We start from the raw sequence: 16154 nt of genomic DNA, 5'->3' as shown, positions 1-16154 counted from the left end.
GAAGACCATAAAAAAATCCAGATCGGACAAGTGATTCAACTAACGATCTTTGGGGTCATCATCATCAGTCATTGAAGAGTTTGCTTCAGTCGGTGACATTAAAGGTCCGTTTAGATAGAACTTATTTTGCTGAAATTGAAAACTGAAAATACTGTAGCAAAATAATTTTTAAATGTGTGAATAGTACCGTGTGACCTATTTTTAATGAAAAAATTGATGAAAAATGAAGTTTGTGGAACCCATAAACAATGTACTGATGTACTGTTCTTGGAAGACTTGGTTAACAACTGCGGCTGGGAAAAAAAAAAAAGAAGAAGCTAAAAACGCACTACAGTGCAAAACGTGAAACGTAAAACTGGATCCAAACCCCACCTAAAGATAGCCTAAAAGTTCGTTTATCCCGTGCTAGTCCCTCACCTATCACTCGCTTGAGTGAGTATCAATCTTGCTCGAGCATAATTCTTAAATTTCTTAAATTGAATTTTATTCTTCTCTTAAAACAATCTATTCTTCTACCTTTAAAGTAATGTCGTTCACATATATTACAAGTACACCTTTGTGACCTGATCTAAGAGCTTCAAGAAAATTTTAAAGATAGCGACTATACGACCACAATAAAAATAGAGAAGTTTCAAAACTAAGAATTGCTGAAAATCCTTACCCTTACAAAAAAAAAAAAAACCTACTTTTTTTCCTTAGCAGACTCTTGATGAATATGCTAACCTGCGAAGTGCTAACTTCATTGATTGCTGTTTTTAAATAAATTTGTATATGATATAATACTGTATAATTTATAATATACGTTGGATGTTACGTTATAAAACCGAGTAAATAATATTAAAAAAAAAATTATAAACAGAATCTCGGGCTTTTATATATTGCATGGGTTAAACCGCCACCTAATTTCTGATTTTTGGCTTGTGTGTGCACGTCAGAGTGAGAGAGACGAAAGAGAGAGCTTCAAAAGCTGATGTTCATATCAAATAAGAGAGAGAGAGAGAGAGAGAGAGAATTAGCCACGTACTGATAGAAATGGAAAGATGGAATTTTGGGGCGAATAGAAAGCTGATGATCGCACCGTCGGGAACCACGGTTGTAGGCGTTCTGAAGAAGATAATGGAAAATCTTGATAAAGATGATCCCAGCAGGCCAACTGTGCCTCTAGGCCACGGCGACCCCTCGGACGGCAGTCTTAGCTGAAGATGCCATTGTTGATGCTGTCCGCTCTGCTAAGTTTAATTCTTATCCACCAACAATGGTTGGACTCTTGCCTGCAAGGAGGTAAATATTACACATAATGTACAATGAAAGGTTTATATTCACTATTTATGCAAAGTTTACCTGACATATTTGTTTGGTTTACAACGTAAAAGAGTACTGAACACTGAACAGTAAATGTAAAAACATAACTTTCCTTCGTATTTTCCCTCGTTGTGGTTTAGTTCACTTCATTTCTTTTTAGTTTTTGCATTAGAAACTAAGAGATAGTTGGAGTTGGGAGATTTAAAACCTTAATGTATCTGTTAGAATTTAGAAACACCAAAAAATATGAGTTGAGCTATGATGCTCTTGGCTTTTTTTCAGTTATGTATTGCCAATTTTGCTGTCTAGAAACTGGTAAGGACAAGAACATGAAAAACGAGCGGTTTGTACTTTTAAGTCTTTGACTTTGCGAATCTCGATAGTCTATCATGGATAGATTGAGATTAATGCCAATACCAAGCGAGCTTTGAGATTCAAAGATAATTAAAAAATTAACTTTGATTCTCAGTCGTCATAAAAATAAATAAATAAACAATTTTGATTCTCAGCCATCCGATCAAAAAAGATTAAAAAAATTAAAAAATTAAAAGTTAAACTTTTTACTTTGAATTTCAAACTATGGATAACTTTTTAACTTGAATCACAGCCCTTGATTAGTGTTGTACCCCGTGCAATACTCTAAATATTGCAGTGAATCTCAATCCCAGTCTCAATGGTGCAAAAGTGTGATGCACAACGAAAAAGATCACATCAAGATTATTCGAATCCAATATAAATAAAACAACATGATAAATTTTACAATATTTTTCACAATTCTTAAGAATTAAATGAATGGAATACATATAAAATTCCCAGATATTTGAAAAGCAAAAATTAGAAAAAAAAATATGTGCCAAAGAAAACAATCACACAATATAATATTTACGTAGTTCAGTAATTTGCCTACGTTCACGACGTTATAGAAATTTCACTTTTCTAAAAAAAAAAATATATACAAGATGCAGCAATATAGTTTCCTCTCTCAAAAACAACACACAAAACCCTAATCTCCAAAACAAACTTCAAAAAATCTTTCATTAAAAATTGTAGCAATATTATTTTGAGTCAGGTCATAATCCGGATCAAACACAATTAGGCTCCACAAAACCCAATATTAAGATAGTATGTTATGATTGGTGTGCAATAAAAGTGATTATTAGTCCTAGTGAAAATGATGTTGCACTAATCATAATCTTCTATATATCTTAATAAGTTGTAAAATTTGTTGTATACATATGCATTTTTTGTTTGGAATAAACGTACCTCTTTTAATTTTTAACTAAGTTTTTTTTTTTTTTTTGATGAATTTAACAAAGTTATTAATTCCGTTCTGGAGACATAATACAAACCAAGGAACCCATAGAAAAATAGTGTAACATAGTGCTCTAACTTTTGATGATGTTTTCCAGTTTTGCTAGAAAGTTGGAATGTATATAATATGTGGCCCCCCAAAAAAAAACCATATGCCACCAGTAAATCATTTTATATATTTTTTTTATTGTAATTGTTTCGTTGAGGACAGATTCAAGAAATATTTAATGTACAAGTTTAGCCATTCCTCATCCCATTTATATATCTGAATTGATTCTGCAGTGTAGAGGAATGGTGCTGCCCTATTATCAATTCCAAATATGTTGGCTTATTAGTATTAAAAATATATAACCACAGAAAATTTTTTAATTACTTCTCATAAAGAAAACAATTTCCTCATACACTTCCTCCTGTTCTTGTTCTCCTTATTATAAAATAATACTAGGTGAAGAGACGAATAACCATCTGCAGATTTGTGTTTTTGAGAAAACATTCTGGCCAATTTATCATACCCACGGAGGAAGCCTAAAAAGATTGGTCTAGTCACCAGTGCAATTGGAAGATATATCCAAAACTAATTTCACTTTAAAATTTTGTGATTTATTCCATATCTCGATCCATGTATCCAATCACCATTCATAAAAGTTCCCTATTGCAGTGTATACATGGTATTTAGACAAAAGTCGAAGGCTAGCTTTCGTACCATCATCATCAAGATGATTAACTTTATTTCCAATATTTTTAAAAAATACTGTACATTTTCATACTGTCGTATGAATGTTATGAGTTGGTTGCGGATGAAAAAAAAAAATAAATAAATAAATAAATAAAACATAAACAGAATGTGTGTTTTGTGTATTACCTATCTCATGATCGTCCATACATGTTATGTTATATCAAGTTCTGTAATTTTATTTAATGCTCTAATTGTAACAGAGCTATAGCAGATTATCTGTCTCATGATCTTCCATACACGTTGACGCCAGACGATGTTTTTCTCACAATGGGATGCGCCCAAGCAATTGAAGTTACAATAAGAGTCCTTACCTGCCTAGGTGCCAACATTCTGCTTCCAAGGCCATGCTTCCCATCCTATGGTGCTCATGCCTCATCTAACAATCTTGAAGTCCGTTATTTTGATCTGATTCCAGAAAAGGGTTGGGAGGTTGGCATTGAAAGAATAGAAGCTCTTGCTGATGAGAATACTGTTGCGATGGTTATCATAAACCCTGGCAATCCTTGTGGAAGTGTCTATACACACCAACATTTAAAGAAGGTAGGTTAAACCATTAATGTACTTAACTAGGCAACATTAAGTCTTGACTTCAACTCCAATCCTAATCCACAACTTTACCTCCTTAGCCAAGGTGTTCTCAGGGGACGAGTAAAATCTTGATCTTTAAAATATCAACTGCAATCGACTCAAAAAATAGCATTAAAAATTTACCTCCTTACCTAATTTCTTTATCATTTGAGCCAATGTCTATTTGGAAGTAGAGTCAAATTTGTTTTGCGAATATCAAAATGTCTATAAGTTCATAATAAGAATGATTTAAAGCTTTTAGTGGCGAAACAACAATTAAATTTTAGTTTATTTTACTAGATTCTCATATGATCTTGTTACTTACATGTAACACAATGGTAGATTTAATGGTTTAGAATCATTTCTGCAATAAGCGTGAGTTTTCATAAGCAAAACCTTTTTTTTTTGGTTTTGAAATTAGGGTGTTACTGTTAGTGGTGGTTGATTTTTTGAATTTTAGATTGCAGAGACAGCAAGAAAGCTGGGCATTCTGGTGGTTGCGGATGAAGTTTATCACCATCTCACTTTTGGAACTAATCCATTTGTACCAATGGGAGTATTTGGATCGATAGTGCCTATTCTCACACTAGGGTCCATATCAAAGAGATGGCTTGTACCAGGTTGGCGATTAGGATGGCTTGTGACTAGCGATCCTAATGACATCCTTCGAAAAACCAAGGTCATATCCCTCTTGTGTGTGTGCACGCGTGCATGCGCACATTCACGTGTGTATTCTGAATTAAGCTTCTGCATCCGTAGACTCAATAGAATTATAATAATTGTTCTGCATCATATTACATTTTGAATGAATAATAACATGACATGTGTAATAGTCTCAAATCCTTTTCCTTTCCTCTCAGGTTGTAGATTGCATTATCAGTCTTCTCAATCTGATATCTCATCCACCAACGTTCATTCAGGTTTGTAAAATAGCTTCTTTTTTTTTTCTTTCTGTTTTTGTTTTTTTTTTTTTCCTTAAAAAAAAAAAAAAAAATCAAAGTGAAAGAATGTTATAGTTTTTCCTCTTTCAAGCAATTTCAGAAGTTAATGTGTATTTTTATCCTGAATTCTTGCTGGAGCAAATTCACCTGAAAGACAATAGAAGAGTTTCCTGATTCCTGGAATAGAAGACTAGGGAAATGACAAGAAAAGGCATCATCTCTAAACCCTACATTGACTTTGTCATGCCCTTAGTGGTTTAGGCTTAACAGCTCTTCAGGATGGGAATCCTACAGCTAGGTGCACACTTCCAAGAATTTATTCTGATAACTACCAGCTCCTTGTGGGATGTGAAACTTTGCTTGGTTGTAAATTAGTCACCCTAAAATCTCATTAGACCTAAAGGAGATATTTCAAAAATCTGGTTCTAGTGGCTTGTACTTCCAAATCCCTAAAAATACTAACATAAGACCCCTCTGGTATCCCTAAAGATATTGGTGACCAATTTCTTGGTGTATAATCAAATTTTAAGACCGTTATTCATTCATCCATTTACATGATATCACTTTTGCAGANTTTCATTTCTTTATCATTGAGCCAATGTCTATTGAAGTAGAGTCAAATTGTTTTGCGAATATCAAAATGTCTATAAGTTCATAATAAGAATGATTTAAAGCTTTTAGTGGCGAAACAACAATTAAATTTTAGTTTATTTTACTAGATTCTCATATGATCTTGTTACTTACATGTAACAAATGGTAGATTTAATGGTTTAGAATCATTTCTGCAATAAGCGTGAGTTTTCATAAGCAAAACCTTTTTTTTTGTTTGAAATTAGGGTGTTACTGTTAGTGGTGGTTGATTTTTTGAATTTTAGATTGCAGAGACAGCAAGAAAGCTGGGCATTCTGGTGGTTGCGGATGAAGTTTATCACCATCTCACTTTTGGAACTAATCCATTTGTACCAATGGGAGTATTTGGATCGATAGTGCCTATTCTCACACTAGGGTCCATATCAAAGAGATGGCTTGTACCAGGTTGGCGATTAGGATGGCTTGTGACTAGCGATCCTAATGACATCCTTCGAAAAACCAAGGTCATATCCCTCTTGTGTGTGTGCACGCGTGCATGCGCACATTCACGTGTGTATTCTGAATTAAGCTTCTGCATCCGTAGACTCAATAGAATTATAATAATTGTTCTGCATCATATTACATTTTGAATGAATAATAACATGACATGTGTAATAGTCTCAAATCCTTTTCCTTTCCTCTCAGGTTGTAGATTGCATTATCAGTCTTCTCAATCTGATATCTCATCCACCAACGTTCATTCAGGTTTGTAAAATAGCTTCTTTTTTTTTCTTTCTGTTTTGTTTTTTTTTTTTCCTTAAAAAAAAAAAAAAAAATCAAAGTGAAAGAATGTTATAGTTTTTCCTCTTTCAAGCAATTTCAGAAGTTAATGTGTATTTTTATCCTGAATTCTTGCTGGAGCAAATTCACCTGAAAGACAATAGAAGAGTTTCCTGATTCCTGGAATAGAAGACTAGGGAAATGACAAGAAAAGGCATCATCTCTAAACCCTACATTGACTTTGTCATGCCCTTAGTGGTTTAGGCTTAACAGCTCTTCAGGATGGGAATCCTACAGCTAGGTGCACACTTCCAAGAATTTATTCTGATAACTACCAGCTCCTTGTGGGATGTGAAACTTTGCTTGGTTGTAAATTAGTCACCCTAAAATCTCATTAGACCTAAAGGAGATATTTCAAAAATCTGGTTCTAGTGGCTTGTACTTCCAAATCCCTAAAAATACTAACATAAGACCCCTCTGGTATCCCTAAAGATATTGGTGACCAATTTCTTGGTGTATAATCAAATTTTAAGACGTTATTCATTCATCCATTTACATTATATCACTTTTGCAGATTTCAAATTTTAGCACATATTATTTTAACAATACTACTTTAATTAATTTGACTCCTAGTAGAATGACATCTTGCTTCTTTTTTCATTTTTTAGTATGTTGCTTATGTTCATCTAAATATGCACATATTACTGTTCCTTTCTCTTGTTATTGATACTTTAATTCAATATTTTGACATATGAATACTGGAATGCTATAATCGTCCCTTTTTTCCCCTGTTCCTTCTCTTGAAAATATAATAATGTTGCTTGTGTATCAGGGTGCAGTTCCTCATATCCTTGAAAAAACAGGTGAAGATTTCTTTTCAAAAATTATTGACATCCTAAGGGAGGCTGCACATATATGTTATGATAGAATTATGGAGATCCCTTGCATTACTTGCCCAAACAAACCTGTAGGATCCATGTTTGTGATGGTAAGAATATCAAATCTTAGACAAATCGGTGCCTTAAAATTAAGTATTGAATATCTCACTGACTAGGAATTTCATCACAGGCTAAGCTAAATCCATCATTATTGGAAGACATAATTGATGATATGGACTTCTGTCTCAAGCTGGCTAAAGAGGATTCGGTTATTGTTTTACCAGGTATGTAACAGGGTCTTTAAGATTTCTTGAGCTGGACAAAACCCAAGTCACAAGTTCAGATTTCCCGTCTTTTTTTATTTTTTTTTTTTTTTTTGTCTCGGTTAAATCATCAGAAAAAAAAAATGTGGACCTTGTAGACTGTTCGGCTGCTTTGTAAATTTTTATACATCTGCATTAGTTGAGAAAATCCGGGTAGTTGGCTGGTGGGGTAAGGTCTCTGTACTTAATATCATGCATCTAAAGATCATTAGGCTTACAAGGAGTTCAAATTTTCTGTCTCATCAAGTATGCTTCACTTCATGCTTCACTAATAAAATTTAAACAGGTAAACTCTCTCGTTAAATGAAATAACTCTGACTTTAACTCTCACGTTACTGAAACGTTAACGTTAAAATCCCTTTCTTTTCTTTTTTCTTTTTTTTCTTCCGCAGCTTTTTTGGACTCCTCTGTTTCCGACTTTTGATTTCTTTCTTTTCTCTTCTCCATGTGGGTTGAGTCAACAAGAACTTTTGGCTGAGTTTTGTCTCTTGCTGCAGCCTTTGTTTTTGATTTGGACTCTTCCCCTCTATTGTCTCATTATATTACTCTCTCAAAGTGTTTCAAGCTTTTGCTTTTATTTTTGTATGGCACAGAGGCTCCTTTTGTTTCAACTTTTGAGAGACTACTGCTGGAAACAAGCAACCTTCAAGGCTTTCAAGGTTTTTTTTTTTTTTTTCTCTTCTATATGTGGTTGACGTCTCAAGTGTTCATCTTCATCCTCACTTCGCCCGGTTACAGACACATCCTTACTTCATCTTCAAGTGTTCATCTGCTTCTATTGGTTTCTACAAAGTGACTTGTCTATGGTGATAATAGTGTTTGATTTTTGTTCCATTATGAAACATGTGGAAAGAAAAACGTTTTTGGACGATCTAAAGGTTGTAGTCATTAAATAATTGGGGTTGCTGGATTTTGTATTTTACATGTTTGTTGAAATTCTTAAATGAGTGATTAGGACGGGAAGCTACTCCATAGAAGCTCTCTTATATATATCTTATTGCAGAGATTACAATTTGATTTGAATGTACAGATAACATTTTATTTAAATTCCAGATTTCATTATTTTATCAAACTCTATTTGATAAGTACTGACTGGATTAATGGATATCTACTGAGAATGCTTGGACTGATATGTTTTGGTTTTGTGTTTCAATTGAGATAAGGTCAGAGATGTCTCAAATGGATTTTTTTTTTTTTTTTTTGAGATGAAACCGGACCTATTCTGCAGGAACAAAAGTCGGCAAAGCAAATTGAACTTGCTGGAGAAGCTTGTCTGATAGAGAAGAATTGAGTTCATCTTTTCCTCTTTAATTATGTACAAAAGCTCAGCAACATTTATGAAGTAATGTACAAAAGTCAAGCCACATAAATGAATAAGTGATGTTAAACTTGTGGGACACGTTGGAAGGAAGAAAGAAAAGAAACAAGCAAAAGGCAAGGGTCATTCGGCCAAGGGAGAGCTAAAGAAAAGAAATTGGTTGAAGCAAAGTCAAGATAAGTTGGCTTGCATTTATTTTGACTTGATGTGAAGAGTGTGAAAGGGAGAAAAAAAGGAAAAGATGAAGAAATAAAAAGAGAGGCCATTCGGCCATTTGAAGGGGTGAAGAGTGAAAGAGTGAAGTCCCAAACTTTGCTTCTCAAGGCTAACCGTGCTGTCAGTTGTGTTGCTTGGCTAGCCACTGTGATTTGGCCTTTGCTTGGAGCTATCAAGAAGAGGCTAATCCATAGGCAGGAGTAACCTTGTCAAGTGAAGCTAGTTACAATTGTACTGTCATGCTAGGCTAATAGGATCTCATATATAAAATTTAAAATCCACAGAATTTTCTCTATATGGATTATGACTTTCAATTGACTCTAGAGTCAAGAACTTAGTCACTACAATTAAAATAGGACTCCATGAACAAAATTAGGCAAGTGCCACAAATACAAAAATTCAAGGAAGATAATTTTTAAAGCAAGTAGAAGTTTTAGGCCTACAAACAAACAAAAAACGACGCTCCTCCCCCAAATACAGAAGTTCAAGAAGCCTTTTTGCTAACAAGATCTAACTAAAAGACACATTTGGAAAACTATAATAAAAGATAAAAAATTTGCAAAATTAAGTTAATATCTCAATGCATGATCTCTATGGACTTGGATCGTGGTTGATAAATTCCTACAAGCAATCACACTTCTATCTTCAATTCTATCTTGTTATTCAACATCTTCATAATTTCATTGATTTCCCACTTTGGGTAATTGTGCCTACATATCAATGTATAACAAATTAGAAATCAATAAAATCAAAGCAAAAAATTAATAATTAAATCAACTTTCATCTAATTACCTGTATCAAGTTCAACATATCAGTAAAGCCAGGTGTATTTAAATTTGCCATGCTATCTTCCTGATACATTTAACAATGAAACAAATAAAAATAAAAGCAAAAAATAAATCAATAATAAACTTTCAATTAGTTACCTGTGTCAAGTTCAGCATATCAGTAAAGCCAGGTGTATTTAAATTTGCCATGCTATCTTCCTGATACATTTAACAATGAAACAAATAAAAATAAAAGCGAAAAATAAATCAATAATAAACTATTCATTTAATTACCTGTGTCAAGTTTAGCATATCAGTAAAGCCAGGTGTATTTAAATTTACCATGCTATCTTCCTGATACATTTCACAATGAAAATCATATAAATAATTTAGAGAATTAGTACATACTATTGACTAACAAATCGTAAGCACAAAGTAACAAAACACAAAACAAATTTCATACCGGTGTGAGCTGTTGAATATGAGAGGATGCTTTAGTTTGACGTTTTCTCTTTCTTGTAGCTTTCTCTAATGCACCCTTTCTTCTACGAGATGTCCCTACACATGCTTGTCTCCCTTTAAGCTTAATTCCCTTAATTTTATTTCCTTCACAATTAGTAGGCTGCACATTATCATTAGCTCCTTGAGCCTTTGATTTGAAATGAGTGTTCCCCACAGTAGATTCTTCAATTGATAAATTTTTCAAATTTGCCTCTACTTTGTTCAAAGTATTTTCATGAGCATCCAAAGAAATACGAAAAGTCTCATCAGTCAGTGCAGCTCTTGCTGCCAAATTAGAATACAATTTAAGCAACACTTTATAACAACTTCCCACATCTGCATTTTGGTCATGTGGTCCTACATGCATATAATTTTTCATTGTAGAACCAACCCTTGCATCTTTTGTCCACCTTTTTAAAATATACTGATTTGGCACCCTCTTACAATTTTGAAGAGATAACACTTTTAAGGCATGGGCACATAAAATTCCAACAAATTCAAATTTATTACAACTACACATTACTGTAGAAGCCAATGAATCAAATTGAACAATGTGTTGGCGAGATTTACGGGGAGAAATAACTTTATATTTTACCACAGATCCAACCTCAGCCTCCTTATGCAATTCACAATCCCAAGTGAGCCATAATTCACGATTAAACAACTTAAATACTGCAAGAGTATAAACACTAGCTGCATGCTTCAATATTTCTACTGGATATTCTAATGATGGTTTACTTTGAGTTGCTTTAAAATCTGCTCTCAACTCTTCAAAACTTCTATCATCAACCAACCTTTGAAAGTGACGAAAGAAACGCAACAAGTCATAATTATAAGTTATGTACCTTTTAATTTGACTGTTCATACTCTCGCTTCTCTGAGTAGTAGACATATCAGCACAAAATGTTTTCCTCCCATAAACCAAAGCCCATTTCTCCCTTAACTCAAATTGTCTTTGCAACCAACTGTTATTCTTTAGATCATATTTATCAAGAATATTATCCCATGCATCTAAAAAATCATCTTCATAGTCATGGTCATATACACAACTACTAAAATCTGCTGCAAAAGTACTGTACCTTCCAAACACTTCTTTAAGGTTCTTAGCTGCATTCTGGTACATATGCCAAACACATAAACGATGATGTGTTTCTGGCCATTGTGAAGCTAATGCCTTTGCCATTGCAGCATCTTGGTCTGTGAGGATAGTCTGTGGTTTCTTACCAAACATTGCTTTTTGAAAAGAATCAAACAACCACATGAAAGTCTCAGATGTTTCATCATATAACAATGCAGCACCAAAGATGATAGTTTGTTTATGATGATTTACACCAACAAACAATGCAAACGGCCTACCTTCTTTATTTTTTTTGTAAGTTGTATCAAAGCACACTACGTACATCTCCAAAATATTCATAATCCAACTTCATTCTACCATCTGCCCAAAAAACATTTGTAATTAGATCATCAACGTCAACCTGAATTGCGTAAGAAAAATTAAGGTCTTCAGATTGCATTCTTTGAAGATATTCAAGTAGGCCTCCTGTATCCCCGCTTTTCATCTCTTCTGTTTGTCTTGTACGCAAATAATTATTATAATCCTCAGGAATGAAGCCAAGATTGTCAAGTCCACCTACCTTTCTGGCCATTAGTCCTACACTTGCTCTTGGTGCAATTCCAGAACTATCTGCTAATTCAACCTCAACAGCTTGGGCTGGATTAATGGACCTTTGAGATCTAAGGAATATACGCTTATGAGAAGAAGCTAAGACATGTGTGTGCTCTGACACAAATCTTACCACACGATATTTTTCACTATATCTACAACTAATTTTCATCTCTGCCAAGCAACCGCATCTTGTTTCTGGACGATGGCATTTCACATTATCATCTCTTTTGTCATTCCCTTGTATATCCTCGCAAGAACAACAAAAAACTCTATCTAACCATTTACGTGAACCATCTTTATCACCCTTGTGGCCCTTACTTCGCCTAATACTAAATCCAACTACACGCGCATAACTATTATAGAAATCATATGCATCTTGCTCAGTCTCAAACTCAATTCCTAATTTCGGAGTCACTTCTTCTTCTACGTTAGCATGAATTTTATCGTTGCTATCTATTGATATTGGTTCTGGTTGTTCAACTATCACAAGTGGTGAGTCCTCATCTTCAAAATTCAATTTTCGAACTGATTGACTATCAGTCTTAGTATGATAATTGCTATCACTCATGACGTTAATACAAAACAAATACAACGTAGTTATTTTTTTTTAATAAACAACATATACATATATATACACACTTCAGACACAAACTCACACAAGTGTATATAAGAATGTTATAAATCCTAAAATAAATTTTAAAAAAAAATTATTTACACTAAACCAAAAGGAGAGAACTTACTGTGTGACTGAACAATACATCAAAGCCTTGAAGGTTGCTTGTTTCAGCAGAGTCTCTCAAAAGTTGAAACAAAAGGAGCCTCTGTGCCGTACAAAAATAAAAGCAAAAGCTGGAAACACTTTGGGAGAAAGTAATATAATGAGACAATAGAGGGGAAGAGTCCAAATCAAAAACAAAGGCTGCAGCAAGAGACAAAACTCAGCCAAAAGTTCTTGTTGACTCAACCCACATGGAGAAGAGAAAAGAAAGAAATCAAAAGTCGGAAACAGAGGAGTCCAAAAAAGCTGCGGAAGAAAAAAAAGAAAAAAGAAAAGAAAGGGATTTTAACGTTAACGTTTCAGTAACGTGAGAGTTAAAGTCAGAGTTATCTCATTTAATGAGAGATTATTTGTTTAAATTTTATTAGTGGAGCATAAAGTGAAGCATATTTGATGAGACAAAAGATTTGGACTCACTTACAAGTCATGGCCTGGTGAACTAGAAGTCTAGAATGATGAGAAGGAACAAACTAAAAATGAATATAAGGAGAGCAAGTAAATCTTAGTATGGTATTTAGGAAATTTTGGCCTTTCAATGTTTTGACATTTCATTCCCAAGTGTATGTGGATTCCTTTTAATCCCCTTTGTATCTCTTACTAACAAATCATCTCACAGAGTAACAGGAAATTTGAAAAAAAAATAAAAAAATCGTCTTGATAGATAAACCTAGAAAACATGTTACCTAGAAAACAGTTTATGTAATGCGTTCTTAAAGGTGGCATCGTGGATACCTCTTTCAAGGTAACAGTGATTGCCTACCCCTTGAAATCTCTAGATGTTGACATTACAAGACAATAGCATGCATGTTGGATTGGTAACTTTCTTGCAATATTATGTGACTTTATACATTGATTTTTCTAGTTTCCTTTTTTATAGTGTTGTTGCAGAAGCGCGGACATATTGCAGTTAGTCTATATTCTATTGTGTCTCCAAAAGCTTATGAAAAAGTAAAATCCCGTAGACACTTGAGCCCATAGTCATGGCTTCTCAAAATTCACATTATCCTAGCAGGAAGCAAATCAACACCATGAAACATGTATTCCAAAAGCAGTAAGTTCTTGGCCAAGTAATGATTTTCTTGGACATAAAATGTTTATTAGGATGGTAATGGCATAGGGTTGAGTGGGTGTCTCCCATCATCACTCCAGCCCTGGAACTTCATGTCTCCCCATATTCGTCACATATTTGAAACAATATAAAATATTAGTCCCAACTTCCAACAAATCTAAAATTTTCAATACTCAGACCCCAACAAGCGCCATTAATCCAACAAAACCAAGCAAGTTCAATAGTAAAATAAGCTACCTACTAACTAAAGCCTGGCAAACTAAGATAAGAGAGAAGGGGTGATGGCTATTGTAGTGCAATGAGAATAGATGATTTAGAAGACAGCATGATGACCAGAATTTACTACTCTTGTTTAGTATTTTAATGATTTATAGTCATATCCAAAATCCAATTTAATGGCTAAGATTGTTATGATATGCAGGGATGGGTTTAGGAATTCAGTAAATATTCTCTCACTTATTTTACATTTACACTCGTTCACACAATATCCACAGTTGTATATGCTAATTGATTATGCTGCCAATTGACGCTAATAGTACTCGAGTCTCTTTTTTAGGGGTGGCCCTGGGGATGAAGAATTGGTTGCGCATAACTTTCGCAGTTGAGCCTTCAGCTCTTGAAGATGGCTTGGGGAGAATTAAAGCCTTCTGTCAAAGGCATGCCAAGAAACAATAAAATTTCTCCTAAATTACATAATCCAGCAGTAGTAAACTAGTGATCAACAACTACGCATTTGATCTCAATCTCAAGCTGGTTACTCATGGTGGTTTCCATGAATGATAAGAATAATAATTGTTGTAGGATTCGTTAATAATATCTCCTGTTTGATGTTTTGCTACTCAAGCAAGACACCATGAGGAAAGTAAGGCTAGTATACAAAGAATGATCCTCTTATGAATCAAACCTTCCAGATTAAACTTAATAGGACCTGAAACAGTCCGGTATCTTAAGCAATAAAAATTGAGTTGTTGGAAATAACTGGTGAATGCCTTTTTGTCTCAGTACGGACTCATAAATGTTGGCTTTGATCGGAAAAAAAGAGTGGAGAAACTTTTTGAGAATATGCCCAGAGATGGAAGGTCTAAGCCCTGATCTTTGTTGGCTTAGTAGGAAAGAAAATAACCCTATGACTGGGTCATTGGGGCCTATCATCTTTAGAGTTGTTTATTGCCTAATTTGCCTCCAGCATCCAGAGTCTACAGAATATGATACTGAGAATGTAATAAGTATGCCCATATTTGGTTTGGTTTGATTAGAAATCTGATGTGATTCTTAGGAATATGGCATCCTCATGTTTGGTTTATTCATAGGAGGGTGGTAGGAATTAACATTTCTTTCAAACTATCCTCAAATATATAAATACAATGTCAAGATTATTACCCATCATGTCTATGTAACTTCCTACAAATAAATAACAAGAAAAATAATATAAACCCCAAATTAGCCAAATATCATAAAATATTAGCATATACAAGACCCAAATAATTATTTCAATTTTAATGGTGTCTCAGGATATTGATCATGCTTTGCTAATCAAAATTATTTGTTTTCTTAAAAGATAAACAATTCCATATATATATATATATATATCTAAAAGCTGAAGCATTACATTTATTGTTGTTACGTTCTTTTTGAGCCACATCAACCTAGAATTTCGTCTACGTCATTTGGTCCATTATGGTCTACTTCAGTCCATTTGGTCCTTCACTCCATACTAAATACTAAACACAAAATTTAAGCAATGATCGAAGTATGAAGAATATGAAGACTGAGAGAACAGATACTACGATTATAAACATGGGTGAAATTCAAGAGAGACGGTGATCTCCAATTGAACAATATTTTCTGGTTCAATAATCAAACAGAAATGGACGCATTCAAACGTCTGAGAACTTACTTTATTTAAGGTAAAATTATGGTGCAAGCAGTAACAACATATATGAGATCATGCAAGGGATGTTGCAGATCACCTATCACCAATACTGACATCGTGTGATCGTGCAACAGGAAGTTGCAGATCACAAGTCATCACAATCCCNATTTTGATTTTGAAGTTTTTTTTTTTTTGCTTGAGAGAGAGAGAGAGAGAGAGAGAGAGAGAGAGAGAGAGAGAGAGATTATTCTATATTTATAGTGTATGTAGTAAAAAATTAGAGTATAAAACTTATACACATGAAAGAATTTGAACCGTCTCAAAGATAGAGTCAATCAAAAGATAGGGTCAAACGAAGTGCATACTTACTAAGATAGAGATTTTCATTTATTGTTTAAATTTTGGGCTTAGTTAATACTCCAACAAGATAATAAATAACTCAAAATTTTCTTCTATTTTTGTAAGATAAAAAAAACATTATTACCGTGTAATATTTAGCATTTCTTTTAAAGATTTTATTGACCGATATTCAAGGCTTTCTTCTATTTGGGGGCC

The 16154-nt window shown here is 33.9% G+C and overlaps 1 protein-coding gene across 1 annotated transcript; it reads left to right on the top strand.

Annotated features, from left to right (window-relative positions):
• The first annotated feature begins 993 nt into the window (after nucleotides 1–993).
• On the top strand, nucleotides 994–14581 carry LOC112013270 (nicotianamine aminotransferase 1). Its single transcript, XM_024045665.2, is given in 8 exon segments — nucleotides 994–1178; nucleotides 1180–1281; nucleotides 3550–3889; nucleotides 4377–4595; nucleotides 4777–4836; nucleotides 7040–7195; nucleotides 7276–7369; nucleotides 14283–14581. Coding segments are annotated over 8 exon segments (1236 nt in total). The 5' UTR covers nucleotides 994–1032; the 3' UTR covers nucleotides 14402–14581.
• The last annotated feature ends 1573 nt before the right edge of the window (nucleotides 14582–16154 follow it).

This window comes from Quercus suber, unplaced genomic scaffold (genome assembly GCF_002906115.3).
Source record: "Quercus suber isolate HL8 unplaced genomic scaffold, Cork oak 2.0 scaffold_50, whole genome shotgun sequence".
In the NCBI taxonomy this organism is placed as follows: domain Eukaryota; kingdom Viridiplantae; phylum Streptophyta; class Magnoliopsida; order Fagales; family Fagaceae; genus Quercus; species Quercus suber.
This window is presented reverse-complemented; position numbering and strand designations above follow the sequence as displayed.